The 22,216-nt window shown below is 39.9% G+C and overlaps 1 protein-coding gene across 1 annotated transcript; it reads right to left on the bottom strand.

Annotated features, from left to right (window-relative positions):
* Positions 1 to 1,600: 1,600 nt before the first annotated feature.
* Positions 1,601 to 22,139, bottom strand: LOC131435174 (armadillo repeat-containing protein 8-like). The gene is made up of 10 exons (XM_058602792.1): positions 21,980 to 22,139; positions 20,999 to 21,419; positions 20,470 to 20,939; positions 20,188 to 20,403; positions 7,277 to 7,348; positions 6,986 to 7,213; positions 6,742 to 6,924; positions 6,530 to 6,673; positions 6,302 to 6,459; positions 1,601 to 2,768 (listed from the first exon to the last, which is right to left on the bottom strand). Exons 1-10 carry the CDS (start codon positions 22,001 to 22,003, stop codon positions 2,723 to 2,725), a joined length of 1,962 nt encoding a protein of 653 aa, XP_058458775.1. The 5' UTR covers positions 22,004 to 22,139; the 3' UTR covers positions 1,601 to 2,722.
* Positions 22,140 to 22,216: the final 77 nt, after the last annotated feature.

The raw sequence follows: 22,216 nt of genomic DNA, 5'->3' as shown, positions 1-22,216 counted from the left end.
AATTTATTAAGTGGTTATAGAGGAAAAGTGGAAAAAATTGCCTGCCTTTCAAAGATAAACTAACAGTTCATTGATTTATCAAAAAATGATCTGGAAATATTCGATAATTTCTTAATATGAACTGAAACCAAAGTCGAAACATTAATTGATGTTTTCTGTTAGCGGGATATATTCAATAGTTGCACTGTTTATGTACCATTTAATTCCACTAATTCACTGTCACGTTATTACACTTTCACAAAGTGACTAAACTTTAATGAAGCATAACAAACGTTACAATACAGATACGCGTATTTCGGAATGTTATTTACATCCTTCTTCAGTGTATCGGTTTTATAAAACCGATTGATTGTGCTCGATTTGTTCCGCACATTTTGAAACAACACGAAAAAGACCTTAGAATTCAACATTCAAGAGACATCAGCCAAAAAGGACCCAAGCTTTTTGTATTCGATTGTGACTGGTGACGAAACATGGTTCTTTGAATATGAGCCCGAAACCAAGCCTCAAAGTGCGAAGTGGAAGTCTTTAGAGGAGCCGAGACCGAAAAAAAACTCGTCAAGAGAAGTCAAAAATCAAGTCAATGTTTTCGTTTTTATGATTCCAAAGGTATTATTCATAAAGAATTCGTTCCAACTGGCCAAACGGTTAACGCGGTGTTTTATGTTGGTGGTTTGAAGCGTATCCCCGCGTCAAACAAAAATCAGTGTACGCACCGATCCAGTATTCTTAGAAGTGTCAGCAGGAATGCAACATTTGCCGTACAATTATTTTGTTCATTGAAAATTATGTACAATATTGTTGAAGAATCTACTTTAGTCATACATCATGTTAACCGTTTTGACTCGTCTTCTAGTTTTTAGTATAAAAGCTCATTTTTTGAAAATGATTAGCTGCTTGAAAACTGGCAGGTGGGAATGGCGTTCGTTCCAAAACAAATGTAGCATTTACCTGAAGATCTTCAGCTCAAACTTTACATCGTTGTTGACTCCGTTGAGTTGAGCGTGTCGGCAAAATATAACAAAACAATCCTTTTGTTAAGGCTAATGCAATAGAAACAAGAGAAAGAAGATTCGAGAGTAACGACGAATCGGTATGGATGTACAAGTTCACGAATGTACACACTTCGAAAAAACCTGTGATTTTACATCTTATTAGATGCACATAAATGGAGCGTTGCAGTTCACGCAAATTTACGTGGAAGAACATTTATTATTGTGTCTAAAAGTCCATGACATGAAATTCATTGAAAAAAAATGAGTACTGATAGCGACCGCTGCTACTTGAACCGATAATCATTTCATCACAAAATACGTCTGTCAATCGACTGAGCCACAGCAGCACTCATCTACTTGGCTGGAAAAAGGTACATTTAAATTCATACAGTCCCACCTCCTAACAGAATGTAAATTACAGTCGAAACCAGTAAAATTCATGCTAATCTAGCACTAAGTCATCACAAATGAAATTTTCCATCATTTGACAAATTAGGTCTTTATGAAGTACATCGTATGAGGGTTTAAGTTACCTGTAAAATTCAAATTTTATTTTGTGTGCTAGACATGGCTGTCATCAAAATAAATTCTTCTAATACTAGTAATAATTTGATCACTGGATTTATATCTCATCTCTGTGGTCCTATAATTTTGGATCTTGGCCGAACAGGAATATCAAAGAATTTAGAAGCTTATACACTTCAGCCTCGAAAGTTAAACAAATAACTAATTTCATTATATACATGCTGTTGTAAGACTATCTACAATTTTGTGGGACCTCGAGAATCGTTCTATAGCTGGAGTAGGTTAGTTAACGCGGAAAACAGTACTGCAGACATAACTTATTTTGGCATACGCATAGTCTATTCCACAGTTGAAAAAAAATAAACAATTCTAAACTGGTGTGGTCTCTACTAAATGCCTTCTGACACCTTGCTTTTGTTGGTGGCTTACATTTCATTCATTACGTTGGAAGAATCTACCTGCTTGGTTTACGCGCATTCTAGGGTATTAGGTACCCTACTATCTGAATAGCATTCCTATTCTCATTCATTCTTACAAGTACAAGCAATCAGTACGTGATTTTACAGCAAAAACTCTCAGTTTCTGCTTTCCAGTCTAAGTTTCTGAGTTACACTGAATTGAAGTTGAAAATATGTACAATTTGTGTGTCAATTTACAAAGTATTTCTATAACATATCGGTCTGACGACGAGAGAGCAATAATGATTAGAGGTCGGTCTCAGAATCGTTCCGCAGTGCAAACTTGGAGGAAAAATATAAACTGAAGCATTCAAGCATTCTTCAATCGTCTTAAACCGCACAAAATGCGCCTCCCGTGCCAGCCTAGTCACGTGTTATGTTTGTTCACAGTTACTAAATAAATTAATAAAATTAGAATAAACTTAACAAACATTGCTGCCAAATCTCCTCTCGTGCCATACGAAAATTCCAAAGTTTTCCAACACTTTGGTAGATTCCGGGACACCACGGATACGGATCGTAGTGACATCTTATTATTCTTTTTTTTTCTTCGCCATTGAGGATGATTCAAGCTGCGATAAATGGCACAACTAGTGGCAGCAATAGAAGAAGATACTTTCAACCATTGATCCAACAGTTGCAAACAACAGGTAGGTCAACAATGGATCCACGACGACTTAATGATGGTAGTGGTGTTGGTGGTGGTTGTGGTGGTTGCAGTGATAAACACTAGAAGGGGACAACTCAGTGCTCATCCGAGAAGTCGAACCTTAAAATCTCCTGCCGTATGCTGTGTAGTGTAGCAATCCATTGGTTTGAAAAGAGCAAAAACAAACGGAATTTATTTATTTCAATTACCATTGATGACGGTCAAGTTTTACTTTTGGAAGTGTATTTTACTACGATGATCTCCTGGTGAGATATCTTCTAGTTACCATGCCTTCGAGGAATGCTAAAATCTGTTGTAAAATTTCGAATCACATAGTAGCACAGTAACAACCAACATTCTGACGAACTGGGCTGTCCATAGAAGTCCAACTGCATACTGTCTGAATAAGCAGAGGATCATGAGATGACAGTAACCAGACTAAGGATTACGGTGCTTACGAGTGGAAATATCTGAGCCCAGAAATCGGTGTAGTTAGAATCTGTATGAAGAAACATTTTTGCTGGGCATTTCGACTACATAATAAAACCAACGAAGATGACCGATTATCGCGTACAAGAAATGGAACACCGAGGGCACATTGGTCTTCCATCAACTTACTCCAGGTCGTAGAGAATAAACAGTCTTAGTCAAAACGAGTGCGGCTTTTTATACGAATTTTCAAAGTTATGCGGTGTTCTTGTTTTGTCTAAGAAATGCACGAATCGTCGAGATCTGGTGTTACCTCGAAAAAAAATTCAATTGTTTTATGTTATAGAAAAAAATAGTAAATAAATTCCTCTATTTCACAGCTCGACGCATTCCGCAATCCGATTCCGAAAGTACTGGAAATAGTGGTCAAAACCTCCAAAACGGAACTCACTCTCTTTTCTCCAAGAAGACTTAGTCGATTTTCCAGGGCTTAGATTAAAATTAAAGGTCTTCGGGTCCTTTGAAAAATTTATGAATTTTGTCCGGATCCGAATTGGACTCAAAATGGTTCCAATGCATAAGTCATGTATTACACCACTACTCTTATGCAGGTGATACTTTCCGCAGAACTTGAAAATCCACGTAAATATAATTTAAAAATATGCATAAGTTTGTCATATAAACACAACAAATAAGTCCGCATAAAACACGTCACTTTGAGATCCATCGATGGCGTTCGTTAATTTATACTCTCTGATGAACGGAAAATGTTAAATTATTGCATCAACAACTTCCTTTTCGGTAAGAATGTTAAGGTAGACCAAATCAGGATGATCTGATTTACTCTTTTTAATTTCAGTTTCAATCATTTATCGCCTCTTGATAAGCTTTTATTTTTGAAACAGCGCCTTCTTCTGTTTTCGGATTTCACTCTGAATGTCTTTCTTTTCCACCTCATATTTTATTCCTTTATTTGGAGCAGGGAAACGGCCACTGTAGTTAGTTTCTGTCAAACTTGCTCTCCGGGAGGCGTAAAACTTCCTCATCTTTTGCATCAACAGATTACAATCACCCAAATCCAACTAAATCTAATGAGACTATAACATGATGAACGGTTTCTTGATAACATTACGTGAAAAATGAAAGTTGAACTTGTCGGACTTGTTGTATCCATAATTAGTTCTAACTTAGGGAATTTGAAGAAAAAAATAGGATCGAAGATTACAACGTCGAATGTCTAATTGTAACAATTGCAGTAGCTCGGAGCAATCGATTCATGGTAACTCGAAAAGTGTAAAGGATATCTCCATAGAAGATGTCGGAGAACGAATCGGACAAATTTTCGTGGAATATCGTTTTGGTAATAAGGTGACCAGATAACAGCAGCATATTCAAGATTTGAGCGAACTAATACGCAATAAAGAGCTAACAAGCAATGTACATCAGAGAGTATTTCTTCAGTAACGCGGAAAATAAATCCTAATCACTTTGTGACGTTGGAGATAGTAAACTCTATGTGCCACAAAGTTGCAATTGTTACAATTAGACATTCGACGTTGTAATCTTCGATCCTATTTTTTTCTTCAAATTCCTTAAAAATTTAACTTGGAATCCAGAAAAAACACCCAGGTCCTTAACAGACGGTGCGCGTTTCAAAACAGTTTGTGAAATATTATGGTCGAACTTGGATACAATTTTTTTGAGACTTAAAGAGATGACGAAGCATTTAGCATTTAAAACCATTTTGTTGATAGTTTCATACACTTGATCGAAGAAATTTGATCGTTGAGATAAAATAAAATCATAAACGGTCCAAGGTGACTTCTTTGAGGAATTCCAGAGGTAACAGCAAATGGTGAGGTTGTAAAGTATCCTTTTTTCACTATCATTTCATGATGAATTAGATATGATCGAAGCCAATTCAAAAATGATCCTTTGAATCCCATTCTACTTAACTTGGAGATCTTTATGTGCTGATTGATTTTGTCGAGCGCAGCAGCGAAATCGGTGTATATAGAATCTACTTGTAGTCGTTATTGTGGAAAAGGTATGATGAAGGAAGTGTAAATTACTAAATCAGTGTTCAACATAATTTTCCAAACTTGATCAGAGACATAATTTTAGTTTTTGAATAAGCCTAAGTTTATCGAAATTCGTTGATTATTTTCGAGAAGTTTGATCCGGCGAGAAAAGTGCAGTTAGTCGATTACGTCACTTATACCATCATATCTCCGGAACTAGAAGTCACAGCCACACCGTCTCCCATGGAAAATTTTTCAACATTAAGATCCATGAACAATAGCATACTTATTATATAAATGGTCAAATTATTTGACAATTCATAATTCGTTCTCAGAATTTGTTTTACAGTGTCCAATGTGGATGGTGCACTTTTCTTTCAAATTTTTGTGCCTTCCCCATTGAACCCCCCGCAGAGTTAACAATGCAATAGTTCTGAAAAAATTTTTGAAACAGAATGATTTAAATTGCAATACCCAGAGGAAAGGAAAAAGTGCGCTGAACGAATTGTTGAATCGGTATGATTTAGTATGAAGTTTTGAGAATATTACAATTCCATTTTAATAGAAATTTGAAAAAAAAAACATATTTTCGTATGCCTGGTTTTTGGTGTTAACGATCTTTAAACAATCGGTATGATTTAGTATGAAGTTTTGGGAATATTACAATTCCATTTTAATAGAAATTTGAAAAGAAAACATATTTTCGTATGCCTGGTTTTTGGTGTAAACGATCTTTAAACAAGAATAATCGAAAGACGTTATCGCGTGCTGTGGCCAAACCGTATTTGGTTGAAGCTCTCCTAAAATCCCAGTAGTAGAACTTCTGTTCGTTTGCTTAGAGCCACACAATGACCGCAGACGGCACCTCACTATTTGCAATGGGGCTTGTGGAATTCACTCGTTACAATGGACATTTGTTTGTTCCGCTCTTTGTCGGTTACTCTGGAACCAGTCTTACAGTTTTCCGCATTCCAAATTTAAGAAATGATTTTAGAAAATACTAATAATGAAAAGAAAGTAATTACTCCTACTATGATATTTATATACTTGAATACTTTTTTTCAGAACAATTTCAGTCAACTTAATCTTAATAGTTATGTAAATCGATCATCAACAACCGCACCACAGACAGATCCGTCCAATTGCCTGTTTTTTGTTTGGCATTTACTTATACAATTCTCAAAAAAAAATACAATCGAAACAGGTCGGGATATTTATACTTACTCTTCGTAGAATTGCGAATCACGGGGTGTCATATGTAGTAGTTGCTCTAAATTTTCTAGAATACCCGATTCCCGCAGCATTTTTTGCCTTCCACTTTTATCCATGAGATTTCGCACTACGAACACCGCTCCCATCTGTAGCTTATTGTCGGACACGACCTGCGGGGGACGGAACACGGATGTAAATCAGCCTGCTATAGGTTAACATAAAATTTGCATTAACACTTACGAGAAACTCTCTTATTTTCTTAAGAATATTTTCATCCTCGAGTACGTAATCTTTGTCACGTGCACCAGCCGTTATGTTACTTATAATTATTAAAGCTTGTTCCTTCACTTCAGGCGGATGGGGTCCATCCAGGACTAGATTTACCTGTTCGAAGTAAGGGGAACTCGTGAGAATTCGTGATCGATTAGATCTTCAAAGGATAGTTATATTACCGCCCGTAGCACCTCCGACGCATGCTCCGACATGATGATTTCGATGTGCAGAGTATTGCTCAGCAGGTTTCTCAACAGCCCCAAGGTTTTCATTATCACTCGCTCATCCGCATCGCCCAAAAGCTGGAATATTCGATCCGTACCTAACGTATTGATGATTTTTGACTTGACGTGTTGTTCGGCCTTCGTGACGAAAATAATTGTTTCTATTACTAAACTACGCTTAAATCACCGTACCATTTACCTGGAAAGCCATATTCATAAGTGCCCAGCTACCGTTTAACCGGAGTGCTGGGTCGCTATGCTTCGTCAGTTCGCTAAGCATTTCCACTGCACCTGACTCGAGCATGGGTTCCTTGGCGGGAGAAAATTCTAACAACAGGTTGCAGATAGTCGAAGTTACAACGGTTAACAGTTCAAGAGAAGGTTCACCAACGAGCAAGTCCATCAACGGGCGCCACACCGAATGATCCTGAAAATGCAAGTGTAAGTTGTTTACATCGATGTGCTTCGTGACAAGAGAAATAACTCTAACCTGGAACGTTGTCCGCAGTAGTTGGACCGATCTCGACAAAGAGTGAAGACACCGGACAGCAGATAATCGTACCTGGAAAATAGTTGGAGATTTTTTATTAAAGAGTTGTGACATTCCAATTTCCCGGTTTATGACGATAAAGTTCTTGAGTTTAGAACGGAACTAAATCTTCTATGTTTAGAAGAAATACTTTATGTTTTTCAAAGGTTTTAAACAAAAATCACATCATTTAGGGGTTATCCAAATCTTATGCTCGGGAACATAACCGTTTTTTAATTTTTTTTTCGTTTCGTCGTAAGTTCGGCAGTTCAAATTGAACTGCCGAGTTTAGCATAAAGCAGTTCAATTTAAACTGCTCTGCAATAATGAGACGAAACGCAAAAAATATTAAAAATTCCATGTCAATGAACATTTATATGTAGATAATACAATTTCGAATTATTCGAAATAAAGAATATGCTTTTTTTGAGATCTTCCGAATGAATTCAGGAATTTGATTTGAAACAAATATTTCGATAATTTGAAGTGCTACAAAGTCCTGTTTTGCCTTTTTCATATAACCACTGTGAAAACAAACTTTTGAACCGAAGCCGATATTAAATTTCTTAATTTCATTTGGATCTGACTTCCGGTTCAGGAGTTATGGGATAAAATGGGCAGAAAAATGAAAATGTGTAACTTTTGCGATTTTCACAAACTTAGGTTCGCGTTTAATTGAAACAGTTCAATAAAAATTTTCTGAAACACTTGTTTTTATGCAATAAATTTTTGCAGCTTTATTACTTAAGTATCCAACATATTCAATTTGAGAGAAATACTAACAAACAGAAGTATCCAAAAATTTGGTACAGTCAAGCAGTAGCAGCGAAGACAAACTTTTACGTGGTATAATGACTCAAACGCTCAGTCGTGGCGTTCAGTCGCCTGCTACCAGCAGCCGCAGAAAACTGAACGAAACGTAAAAAATATTAAAAATCAAAATTTAATCAAAAGATTAAATTTGGAGCCTCGATTTTGACCCACTTGAATTCTGAACTTTATTTCAGGTTTAGAATTTAATTTCAGATTTTAGTTTCAGTATTTAGCTCTATTTATATATTTAAATAATAATAGACACGATGATAATTTCTAACTACATACACAATTTTTTCAAGTATCCTATTGCGTGATAGATTAAAGACAAATCCTACTGGTACGCGCCAAAAACAGCATTGTGAGTTTCATAGTTGGGACGTCGTAAAGGAAGTCAAAGAAATGCACTGTTGTGAAGAGCACGGAGTCGGACGTTAAAATTAATTTTACGGAGCAAAGCGGGCCAGTCAAGTTTGTCGTTCAAAACATCTGCTACTAATAAAGCACGTGCACCATCTCGTCGAACTTGTAATGTATCGAGACCGATTATTAAACTGCGACTTTCGTTGCTTGGTAGTTCGTGAGTCTTGGTCCATGGTAAACGCCGAAGAGCGAAGCAAATAGATCTGTGTTGTAGCGATTCGATTCTATGAGCATCGTTTAGGTAATAAGGATTTCAAAACACAAATCACAAGTAACATACTTTCTTGCGAGCATGACGCCCTCAGGCGAGTTCGCATCGAATCTCGTATATAGAAGTAGGGGAGAGAAATGCAGGGTTGTCACGAAAAATTTCAAAATTAAAACGCGCGAAATTCGCGCGAAGTCGAAACAAAAACGCAGTTGAAAACTAAAACGCGCGATATTTGAGCGAAGCGTTTACACCACTATTTTTGTGCAGGTGATGCTTACCGTAGAACTAACAGTGAAAATTAAATTGCTTACAATTTTGTGATTTTGAAAGAAGCTAAACAGATTTCAGCAAAGACAATTATTTGCTTCGACATCTTCTTGCTCGGCAAGCTTTTCCTTCTCGGAAAGAAAAATTTTAAGTTAGACCACGTCAGGATGATCTGATTTAATATTTCTAATGACAGTTTCAATACAATTTATCGCTTACTGTTTTGCTTTTGTTTTCTGAGGCAGAGCCTTCTTCTGTAGTCGGATTTTACTCTGAATGTCTTTCTTTTCCTTCTCAAATTTTATTCTTTTATTTGGAGCAGGGAAACGCCCACTGGAGTTAGTTTCTGTCAAACTTGCTCTCCGGCAGGCGTAAAACCTCGTCATCTCATACATCAATAGATTACAATCATCCAAATGATACATTTCCTTAAATCTAGTTCTTCTACAGCAACTAAATCTAATGAGACAATAACATGAGAAACGATTTCTTGATAACATTACGTGATAAATGGAAGTCAGAAGAATTGAAACATTTGTTAAATATACGACACATGCTAGCAATGGGCTCGTTATATCCATAATTAGTTAAAGCATAAGGAATCCGCAGAAAAAATAGGATCAAAGATCACGACGTCAAATGTCTAGTTACAGTAGCTAGGAGCAGACGATTCGCGTCAAAACTTCGCAAACAAAACTAGCCTTACGAACATCGCGACGGATAGATAATAAATCGAGACGAATTAGTTTGCAGCGGTCATGGCCACTCGGTAAGTTTAAAGGATATCTCCATGGAAGACGTCGGATTCGAGAGTTGAGCGAACGCAATATGGAGCTTCAAGCAATGTACATCAGAGAATTCTTTAGTAACGCGGAAAATAAACTCTAACAGCTTAGAGGCTTTGAAAATAGTAAAATCTATGTGCTCTTTGAAATTTAACTTGGAATCCAGAAGAACACCCAGGTCCTTAACAGACGATGCGCGTTCGAGAACAGTTTATGAAATATTATAGTCGAACTTGAATACAAACTTTTTGCGACTACAAGAGATGACGCAGCATTTAGAGGCATTTAAAACCATTTTCCTGATTTTACACCAATTAGTTAAATTATCTAAATATTCTTGTAGGTGCTCTGAGTCAGCTACAGATTTGATTGTATGAAATATTTGAAGGTCATTGACGAACGGTAGTTTCATATACTTGATCGAAAAAAATAGATCGTTGAGATATAGTAAAAATATAAGCGGTCCAATGTGACTTCCTTGAGGAACTCCAGAGGTTACAGTAACTGGTGATGTTGTACAGTCTATTATTTTCACTATCATTTCACGACCAGTTAGATATGATCGAAGCCAATTTAAATATGATCCGTTAAATCCAAGTCTATTTAACTTGTAGATCGTTATGTTATGATTGATTTTGACGAACGCAGCAGAGAAATCGGTGTTTATAAAATCTACTGGTAGACTTTTTCCTAGTTGCTGTACCGGCTGAGGCTGGTCAAAATACATAGATGATAATGCCTTTAAAATGAGTGTGTACAGTGCCGAATTGTCATTGCCGTTTCAGTGACAGTTGTTCTTGTTTTCGTATTATTCACGTTCGAAAATGTCTGTTTATGTGCTCAATTCTCGCCATTTGCGGAAAGTATTACTTTTCTGTTATAATTCGAAAAAAATGCAACTGAAGCGCATCGAATGCTTTCAGAAACTTACGGTGATGCTGCTCTGTGTAAAAGAACGTGTGGTTTCAACGTTTTAAAAATGGTGATTTCGATGTCGAAGACAAACATGGTGGTGGAAGAGAAAAAACCTTCAAAGATGAACAACTAAAAGTATTGCTTGATGAAGATTCGTGCCAAACCCAAGAAGAGCTTGCCGAATCGTTGGGAGTGAGTCAGCAAGCCATTTCAAAACGTCTCAAGGCCCTGGGCATAATACAGAAATAAGGAAACTGGGTGCCGTACGAGTTGAAACCGAGGGACATCGAGCGCCGTCTATTTGTATGTGAGCAACTGCTTCAAAGACAAAATCGTAAGGGGTTTTTACATCGAATCGTAACCGGTGATGAAAAGTGAGTTCGATACGATCGGATCGGTTCGAGGAGATCGCTACCGAACGCAACTGATGCGCTTTAGAAAAGCGGCCACAATATCAAGACAAAGTCACAATAACATGACAAAATCATCCTCCAACACGACAATGCTCGGCCTCACGTCGCAAAAGTGGTCAAAAAGTACCTGGAAACGCTGAAATGGGAAGTCTTGCTCCACCCGCCGTATTCCCCAGATGTCGCCTCTTCTGACTTCCACCTATTCCGCTCGATGCACACGGCCTGGCAGATCAACATTTTCAATCCTTCGAAGAGTTGGAAAAAAGGATTGCTTCATGAATAGCGTCAAAAGAGGACTCCTTTTTTCGAGCCGGGATCCGAAAATTGCCGGAAAGATGGGAGAAAGTTGTCGCTAGTGACGGACAATACTTTGATAAATACATCTGTAAGCACTTTTTTGCAATTAAGCCTTTAATTTTGGAAAAAACGGCGTAAGCAAAGTTGTACACCTGATATGATGAAGGAAGTTTAGGTTCAGGAATCAGAACAAATTGGCTCAAATGGCACGTTCCCCTTGATATTTGGAGATTTGTGCCTTGCCATCAATTTGTTCTTAGCATTATTTTTTCCGATATATAAGAGGGAAGGATTGAAGGGAAATGGTAAAGTTTGGACAAGGAGGATGGGGAAAATTGACGACACAAAAACACAAAGAAGCAGAAGTAAATTCTGCACCCCTAAGAGATGCTGAACAATCTGCTGGGGATCACATTTAGTGGAAGCAGAAGTAAATTCTGAACCCCTACGAGGTTCCGAACAGTCTGCTGTAAAACCTATTTAGGTTTGTTACTATGTGCGTTCTTTCTGATGAACGATGCACAGTTAATAAAACCTCCAATCCCCGAGAGGATTTGGAGATTTTACAAAAGCGACACCATTCTGCACTCCCGGAAGAATGCAGAACGATTCGCAGTATGTACGAGCAGAAGTAAATTCGGTACCCCATAAAGGATGCCAAACAATCTGCTAAACCCTATTTAAGGAGAATACAGAAAAGATTTATTCACTCCAAGAAGAACGATGAACTCTTCTGACTATAGCTCCTTATCACATTGGGTGAGAAACGAGAAAATATCCTTTTGTTGGCATGTTTGGATGCAGCCCAAGAACGAATCTTGTGCTTTACCCAACTAGTTGAAAGTGGCAAAGCTGGTTCCGGACCAAGGAAATCATTCGTTGCACCAGCTCTAGCCAACTCATCATTGCCGATTGTATTCCACACAGAATAGCGTAGATTTCTGCTTCGAACACAGTACAGTGTTTACCAAGTGAATGAGACTGCTCTAGCCTCATTTCACGACAGTAAACACCAGTACCAGCACGACCATTCAACAGAGAACCGTCCGTATAACAAACTATGTGTTCATCAAGTTGTCGTTCCAAATAACCAGACAACCATTCCTCACGAAGAGGATAGCTCACATCGAATGTTTTGAAAGGAAAACTGCATGTGAGAGTTAGGTCACTAGGAGCGAGTAAATACTCATCCCACGTAACCATTTGAGACCACAAGCGAGAGTGGCTGGTAGCATAATCTAATGGGTTACTGTTCCAAAGCCCTGTAACCTTAAGACGGTATGCACAAGATAATGCTTCTTGTTTTAGGGACACATGTAGTGGTTTAATGCACAGTAGCGCCTCTAGAGCAGCAGTAGGAGTTGTCGTGAATGCTCCTGTCATCGCTATTAGGACCATCCTTTGGAGATGAGTTAGCTTTGACTGAACTGTCGCGACTTCTTCTTTCTGCCACCATACAAGACATCCGTATGCTAAAATTGGTCTAACGATAGTTGTGTAGATCCAATGAATGTATCTGGGTTTGAGTCCCCATGACTTTCCAAAAGCTCGTCTGCATTGGCCGACGTGCCATCAAAGACATCATATTAACAAGATATCCAGCTCTCACATTTCCCGAACAAATCTTTGGCAACATCCTTTTTTGCGACCATGGTGCCCTCAGGCGAGTCCGCATCGAATCACGTACATAGAAGTAGGGGAGAGAAATGTCAAATTCGTACGCGCCAAAATAGCAGCACTGCGCACCCATACAATTGACATGACATGTTGAATGAGACGCCGTGCGATGGCGTTGCTGAACTGAAGATTGAGATCGCTCCAAGCTGAGAGGGTCTGGTGCCATGCAAGCTCTTTTAATCCTGAAGTCAATGTGAGCAGATTTTCAGTCTTTTAATCCTGAAGTCAATGTGAGCAGCAATTCAGTTTTGAATCAAGAATAACCCCGACGTATTTAACTTGATCGACCACAGTGACCTCTGAACCGAAGAACTGTAACGGACGAGCTCCTGTGATTATCCTACGATGAGTGAAAAGCACCATTGATGTTTTGCCCGGATTTACAGATAATCCAACCTGACAGCACCATTGTTGAACAGATCGCAGGGCTTGCTGCATTAAATCAAAGAGAGTAATAATGCTTATACCGGTCATCAATATATGATAATCATCGGCAAAACCATAAGTCAGAAATCCAATGTTATTAAGATTCCTTAACAAACCATCAGCGGCTAGGTTCCAAGATATTCCGTTCACGAGTGCATTGTTTAACCTCCTGCAGCCATTCAGTCCTCGACACGGAAATACACCTTGACTTAGGAGATCCTATTTTTGTGGCCTTTTACGACATATAACAGGAAACCAGTGGATCAATTCTTGGTAGAAAATAATTCCGCCGGATGCCACACGGCTTACCTGTTTGGTGGACTTATACCACCGGTACAGGTGGACCGTAGCATTATTCTTAGCCAGTTGGGAAACCGCTACCGACACTACACGGCTATCTTGGCTGCTCAGAAAGGGAAGTTGACATTGATGGACAACTTCCATGGATGGCCGAGCAGCCGGTTTAGGTTACTAAATTTGTGGAAGTTGAACGCTTTGGCATGAACCCATGCTGAGTCTCAGATATGCAATCAAAGCAACTATGTGTTCAACAACAACTTCGATACAGCGCAGAAAGCAGCAATTCCACGATGGTTGGATATTATACCATTGTTACTTTTTTGTCGTGAATACGACTTACTTTACTATGGGGGTCCTTTTCTAAATTTACACTGAACAAGAATAACTTAATCATGAATATCTTTTGTTGTACTAAACCCAACAACATATTTTTTTCTTCATGCTATAAAAAATATGATTAGCAAAGTGTGATAAAATTTTCAGTAGCATTAAATAACCACAAATAACACAAAATCATAGTTTTCTAAAATGTTTGGTATCAACGAGTTTCAAAGAGAAAAACTCATGAGGCTTGTTTGTCTTTCTCGTGTTCGGACGACGGTTTTGATGCAGTGAACGACATTGCATTCTCGTGGTACCTCTCAGTAAATTAATTATTTAATTAGTAAAGACTTTTTGATACTTTTTCCATAGAAATTCTTGCTCTGGAAATTAAGAAAGTATGAAAAATTCACACAATATATCGTCTTCCATTTCAGATATTAATTTTTGTAAACCGGAGACACACAGGATTTCTTCCATATTTCAAGAAAAAATCCAGAACGCAAAGAGCAATTGAAAATGTTGGATAGTGGAACCAACAAACTTTAGAACAATTTCTTATCACCACGGATGGAATCCTGTCGGGTCCAGTACAAGATGAACGTTTAAACTTTTCCTTCTCCGCTTCTTTTGTTGTCCAACTTCGCTTCGTACGCCATCGTGCAAATTTTACTTTAAGAATGAGATTTTTATCACAAACAAAATTGGTGATAATATTATCGAAAAATAGCATTCCATTAATAAAGTTCTTTGCATTATTGAATGTGTTTTCACTGAGACGATATCTTCCATCTGACATCAATATCTTTGAGTGCAAAAAAACTTTATATGAAAAAGTTTTTGTAATTACTGGTAACAGCTATGCTTAAATAGCGATATGTACAACTCGAGATTGGAGAGTGTAAAATCGAAGTTTTGTCCGCTAAAGAAAATATTTGCTAGAGCCGCATCCTCGTAAACTTTGGTTTTATCAAATTCACCATTTCGGTCAGCTCGACCTGCTGGCTCGATTGCTGAAACGTTCATTTTTAATTTTTTGGGGTTTCATAAAACTCAAAAGCTTAAAAAATATATAAGGAACTATTTTTTCTCGAACAAATGCCTTACAAATCTGAAATAATATTTCTTGCAATTCGCGCGAACTCCGCGCCATCGCATCAAAATATGACCAGAAACCGCGCGAAATCCGCGAAAATCGCACCACCGTTACAACCCTGGAAATGTCAAATTCATGCGCGCCAAAATAAAGCACCGCATACCCATATAAAAACTGTCGTAGTAGTCGGTAATAACGCGTCGCTAAGAACTTTGTTATTTTCAATAAACAATCATTCCAAGGTTATATTTCAAACCAACCAGACGGTTTTACTTATAACTCTGCAATTGGTTATGGGCCCACAAGGCCTAACCTGAAGAAAAGATAAAAATGTCCTTTGCAAGAAGTCCTGTTCGGCAAGGAGATGGAAATTCAACCGGCGTTAGGGGTGAAGCAGGAAATGCTCGAGTCACCAGAAGTTCCGTCGCGCTGCCAGCCATTGAAAAGCTGAAAGGACGGGAAAATTATGCGACATGGGCATTTGCGATGCGGATGATCCTGATCCGCGAAGGAAGCTGGTCTGCGGTTGATGGCGACGGCACCGGTGTTCCTGAGGACGTGAAGCTCCAAGCTTTAGCCACGATCTGCCTAAGTATGGAGAGCTATAACTACAGCTTAGTTCAAGATGCGATAACGGCAAAAGAAGCATGGAACAAGCTGAAATCCGCATTTCAGGATAGCGGATTGACCCGTGAAATTGGCTTGCTGAGGAAGTTTACTTCGGTGCGGCTGATCAATTGTTCCAGTGTTGAAGAGTATGTTGACGAGCTGATGAGCACGAGACACAAGCTTGCATCCGTTGGCTTCAAGGTAGACGATTCGTGGCTCGCAGCGATTTTATTAATGGGTTTACCGGAGCAGTACGAGCCCATGATCATGGGACTAGAAGCTTCCGGGGCTGCATTGACAGCTGATGCGGTGAAAGCAAAGATTTTGCAAGATGTGAAACTGGATCGTGGTCCGGTCAACAGCAACACAGAAGTTGCGCTGTACAGCAAAACTAACCGTTACAAATCTCATGAATCAAAAATAGTTAGCAAAACTGAGAAGCTTTGCTACATTTGCGAAAAACCGGGACATTTTGCAGCCAAGTGTCCTCAAGCTAAGAAGACATCGAAGGTATCCAAGCCGAAAGGATTGTGCAGCATATTCGCGATCGGAGATGTGAAAACCGATGGATGGTATTTTGAGCACAATTTGCAATCGAGGTAATAAAGTGGTGTTCACGGCGGATAAGTGCGAAGTCTGGGACAATAGCGGCGAGTTGATTGTTACTGGTGTTCAAGAAGGAGGCTTATATTGTGTCACGCGGCCGGAGAACTTGTTTCTGGCGAATGGCATTGATCTGTGGCACAGGCGACTCGGTCATCTGAACGAAGGTAGCTTAAAAAAACTAAGGCAAATGGCAGATGGAATTGATTTTAAGAACGAAAGACTCGTGAATTGTAAAACATTTCTTGTAGGCAAACAAACACGTTTTCCGTTTCCAACTAGCGACTCAAGAGCAACGGAATTGCTAGAGCTGGTGCATTCGGATTTGTGTGGTCCTGTCGAAATTCCATCGTTTGGGGGAAGCCGATATTTCCTCACCTTTGTGGATGATGCTAGCAAAAAGGTAGCGGTATTCTTTCTCGAGAAGAAAAGCCAAACATTGGAAGCATTCTTAAGATTCAAGGCCAGTGCTGAACGACAAACCGGTAAGAAGCTGAAGATCTTGCGGACGGACAATGGAAAGGAGTACATCAATGATGGCTTCGTCGAGTTTTGGAGCGTGATGGCATACGGCACCAAACCACAAGTCCTTATACGCCGCAGCAGAATGGTGTTGCAGAACGGATGAATCGGACATTGGTTGAAAAAGGACGATGCATGCTGAATGATGCGAAGCTCGAGAAGAAATTTTGGGCGGAGGCTATTTCGACTGCTGCTTACCTAGTGAATCGATGTCCAACAAGATCACTAAAGAGCAAGACGCCCGAAGAGGTGTGGACTGGAAAGAAGCCAAACTTGAAACATTTGAAGGTGTTTGGATCCAGTGTGATGGTGCACGTTCCGAAATTGAAACGGAAGAAATTCGATCCGAAGGCAAGAAACTGCATTTTCGTCGGTTACTGTGAGGACACCAAAGGGTACAGAATCTTTGATGCGGAGAAAGGTGAGTTCCAGATCAGCCGAGATAATGTAGTTCTTGCGGAGGGTGCGTCAAATAAAAGCGTTGTGTGCGACCAAGCTGTTGAACCAGTCGATTTCATCGAGTTACACTTCGAAGAGATTGTGATACCCGCTAACCCAGGTACTGATTGTAAGGAAGGATTGCAAGACGAAGCTGCTGCTCTTCCTACCAATGAGGGCGATAATTGTGACAATAATGGAGTTGCGCTCCCGCCACAATTCAATAGATGTGCAGCAAGGGTTAAGGCGCGGTGGTCCGGAGCGCGTATATCCAGGCAAGTATGCTGATTATATTAGCTTTGGGACATTTTCTGGTGAAACTGTTTCCCCTCAGCTGCCTCCTGATGCGATCGATTGGGACGAGATGGAAGAGCCCAAGACCTTTGATGAGATTCTACACCGGCCGGACAGAGACCGTTGGATAGAAGCTATGAACAGCGAGTTGCAGTCATTGAACCAACACGGTACGTGGGAACTTGTAGATCTACCCGAGGGACGTAAAGCGATCCGGAACAAATGGGTGTTCACCGCGAAGCGAGATTCAGACGGAAGAGTACAACGGTACAAGGCACGTCTCGTTGTTAAAGGTTGCTCACAAAGACCAGGTGTGGATTACGACGAGGTGTATTCTCCCGTGGTGCGATATGCGACGATTCGTTACCTCATGGCGCTTGCGGTGAAGTACGATTTGGATATCGATCAGATGGATGCTGTTACGGCGTTCTTGCAAGGAAAGTTGAACGATGAGGAGATCTACATGTTGCAGCCGATAGGAATGGAACAACGAAGCGGAAAAGTGTGCAAATTAAAGAAAGCGCTTTATGGCTTGAAGCAATCCAGCCGAGTATGGAATACGAAGTTGGATGCCGTTCTGCAAAAGTTTGGTCTAGTTCGTTCAACAGTAGATCCCTGTTTCTATTGGGTGATAAATAAAAAGAAGATGATGTTCGTTACAATTTATGTTGACGATTTTCTGATCTTTACCAACGATAAAGTTCTGAAACAGAAATTGAAGGCGCATTTGAGCAAACATTTCAAGATGAAGGATCTTGGAGAGGCGAAATACTGTTTGGGTATTCGAGTAACAAGAAAACGGGCGGAAGGAAAACTCTGGCTCGATCAACAAACCTATATTGATAGTATCATACACCGTTTTGGAATGGCGGATTCGAATCCAGCTGCGACTCCCGCTGACCCAAGTATGAGACTGGACAAATCCATGGGACCAAAAAATCAAGAGCAAATCGATGAAATGAAGAAGATACCGTTCAAAGAAGCTATTGAATGTCTCTCTTTCGCAGCTCAAGTTACTCGTCCGGATATTGCTTATGCGGTAAACGCTGTAAGTCAATTCAGTGCTAATCCCGGACGACAGCACTGGGAAGCGGCCAAGAGGATAATTCGTTACCTGAAAGGAACCACTACGAAGAAGCTGGAATACTGGAACCAAGGTTCAACAGAACTAATTTGATTTAGCGATGCCGATTGGGGAGGAGATCCAGACAACCGCAAGTCTACAACTGGGTACGTTTTTACGCTGCAAGGTGGAGCCATTTCGTGGAACGTAAAGAAGCAACCCACCGTAGCTTTGTCATCGTGTGAGGCGGAGTACATGGCTTTGTCTCGGACAATGTTCAATATGATGCCGTGCGTTGGTGTAGCTGAACTGAAGAATAATTTGTCTCTAAGCTGACAGGGTCTGACAGTACACAAAATTTGAACGAACAAGTGAACAGTACAGATATTATAAACAGCAAACATCTGTAAAATTTTCAGCCATCCTCATGACAAATCCTTTGTCGCGAGAAGCTGCTGTGCTGTTTGAATGTCAGTTGCTCATCGAGAAGAACACCAAGATCTTTAACACCCGTTATCTATACAGATCTCTTTTCCGCTTTGGATAAAATCAATCTACATCACAATTACCCGGTGAACGACCGCAACTAGATTAAAGCCGGGTATAAATAAACGATATAAAAATAATACATCACAATTGCAAAATTAGATCAACTCGGCTTTGGTGCAACCGTCATTCTATGCATACATTCATATCTCAACAATCGACGTCTTACTATCCAAACTGACGATTGTGTTTCCGAAAAATTTATTGCAACGTCTGGTATTCCATAGGGGAGTCATCTTGGCCCTTTGATATTTTTACTTTACTTCAATGATGTAAATCTTTGTCTGGATGGACCATGAGTTTTTTTCGCTGATGATTTCAAGATCTATCATACCATCCGCAGGTCAGAAGATGCGGTATTTTATAGTCGAAAAAAGACAAATCCTATAAAAATAAGTTGTACTAATCATTTTCCCAAAATCAGTCATTTTTACATTAAAAGTACTTAAACTTACTCCAATAAAATCTAATAAAAATATTTACTCGGTTTTGCCGGGGATTTACCGAATTTTTCCTAAGTTTCCCAGTCAGCCGCCACCCATGTTTTTTATTTGTAAGGGCGTTGTCAAACAGTCGCTTCTTGTACTCATTGTTTTTTTCATTATCGAAGTAGCGGTGTCAGTGGTGAGTGGGATTCACGATGATTACATAAAAGCGATAAATAGTCAACAGAGAGACGCTCTAAATACTACACACTCCGGAATATCCATTCAATTGACAATTATCTATAGAATAACTGTGAAACGGCGGAACTGTTAGTTCCCATATTTTCTAGCTATGATAAGAAAATACACATGTTCGTAACACACGTAATAAGTTTAAAATTCTTCAGCGGAATCGAATATGACCATACCTCTGGGCATGTATCTTTCAGTCCGTTCAGCACTTCCTCCATCAGTCCTTCCATCTCGATGATGCGTTTCCGAATGTCTTCATCGTTGGCGGCCAGTGATGCAAAACATCGGAATGCACCCTGACGCGACAGTGGCGACGGGCATCGGATCAGGCTGGCAAGCGAACATATCAAATGGTTGCTGATGGCTGCCAAACGCTGCAGTTCGGAGTCAATCTAAAATCAAACATACATTGGAGAAAAAAAATCCTCGTTCGGCAAATTGCAAAAACCGAAACATACCTCAGCCAAGTATGCCAACGTTTCGGCGGCCGTTGCACGGGTTTCCTCTTCAAAGTCTACCGAACAGAGCCGCGCCAAACTCGGTAGCGTTTTGTAGACGATTCTATAGTCATCCGCCCGAAGCGAACCGGACCGATGCAAATAGGTTAAACAACGGCTGGCAGACAACTGAATTTGAACGTCCCGCGTTCTCGAGAGAAGCTCCGTCAAGATGTCCAATATCGAGCGATTTTCATGGCAAGTCAAACACACTATGTCGGATACGTACTTATTTGTGAAGCACATTGCCGCGAGACACTTGAGGGCAGGTACTTGAAGGATAGTGAGTTGACAAGTCATCAAGCGTGCAAGAAAAGGAATCACATTGGCCTGACAGAGGTTTTTCTGCTGGTGGGACGAATGGCATAGTGGCACGAAAATGTTTGCAACATACACCTGGCATTGAATAGAGCTTTCCGGACAGGCAAGATCTGCAAACAGGCAAGTACAAGTGTTATATGGAACTATGTGAATTTAGCTGTGTACTTACGGATCAGCCTAACTAGATTTCCAATGTTTGAATGCAGCAATTCGATCGGAGCAAACGGGTACTGAAGGACGGTTTTCAAGGCACCCAAACAGGTCTCCATAAGGCGCCTTTCGGTGTTAGGATTAACCACAATTCCTAACAGTACTTGAACGGTCTCATAGTAAATAAGAGAGTGAACCTGAGATTCTGTTCCTTTGGCTAAAGAGCCGATAACGATAGCCGCATCTAGCCGTAAGTTGGGTGCTTTGGTTTCATCACGGAGCAGGGAAATCAACCTCGGGACGATGCCTTGAGAAATGACGGAACCTTTTTTCTTGTTGGATCCAATGACGGCATTCTTCAGGCATACTATGGCCTCCTGACACTTGTACGCATCTTCCGAGTATAACTCGTCAATGTAGGACCGAGAATTTTCAACGTCCTAAAAGAAAATTAACACATTGTAAGTAGTAAGTAATAATTTATCTGCACTGAGGGATTTCACCTCGGTATCATTGCATTTCGGCATTGTCCAAAATGCGTTACCCAATGGTTGCGATATACCAAAATATCTTACCGAACCATTGCGATTTGGAGCGTAGCAATTTACCGTTCACTTGACTAAACAAAAACACCGGCTTTCGCGGCAGACACCGCCTATCCCGGCATAACTGTTACTACAAGAGCTCAGCTCAATACTCGCGTTTCATGCATCGGCGCCTCTCTCCAGGTGCATGAGAAAACCGGCAAGTGTGTGCCGCGAGTGCATTCTCACCAACACAATATTGACTGCCATACAGTCGGGAACTACGTCCGTGAGTAAGATGCACATACATATTCAGGGGAAATGCGGTTTCTTTTCCACATGAAATACATTGTTATGTTCGTGTGCGTGGGGATGAGATTGACGATTTTTCCTTCTAAGCAAAGGCCGCACTACATAAGGTAGCATCGGAAGGAGAAAAATCGAATTCAAGCACGAAAAAACACATATCTACTTACCATAAAACATGCAAACGGTTCCATATTTTATTCGGCACAGTTTCGACTATTTTTCGGCAAAAAATAGTACAATTTATTCCGATTAAAGTGAGAAAAACTGACGAATCGTCACGAAGTCAAAACACACGCAATTTATTTTTTCACATTTTCTGAAGTACACTTGACAGATGACGGCTTCTGCTGAGTGAACGTTATGAAATGTGCAGGGTAAATTCGAAGAACTTACACATTTATTTA

This window comes from Malaya genurostris, chromosome 3, assembly GCF_030247185.1.
Source record: "Malaya genurostris strain Urasoe2022 chromosome 3, Malgen_1.1, whole genome shotgun sequence".
NCBI classification, from domain to species: domain Eukaryota; kingdom Metazoa; phylum Arthropoda; class Insecta; order Diptera; family Culicidae; genus Malaya; species Malaya genurostris.
Note: the sequence above shows the minus strand (reverse complement) of the source record. Positions and strands in the feature narration are given on the sequence as shown.

Coding starts and splice junctions, on each gene's coding strand:
- LOC131435174 (XM_058602792.1), bottom strand. CDS start 22,003: ATGGAACCGTTTGCATGTTTTATG. Junction 21,420..21,979: donor AACCGTTTGCATGTTTTATG/GTAAGTAGATAT, acceptor ATTTTCTTTTAG/GACGTTGAAAATTCTCGGTC. Junction 6,460..6,529: donor AGAAAATAAGAGAGTTTCTC/GTAAGTGTTAAT, acceptor CGTCCCCCGCAG/GTCGTGTCCGACAATAAGCT.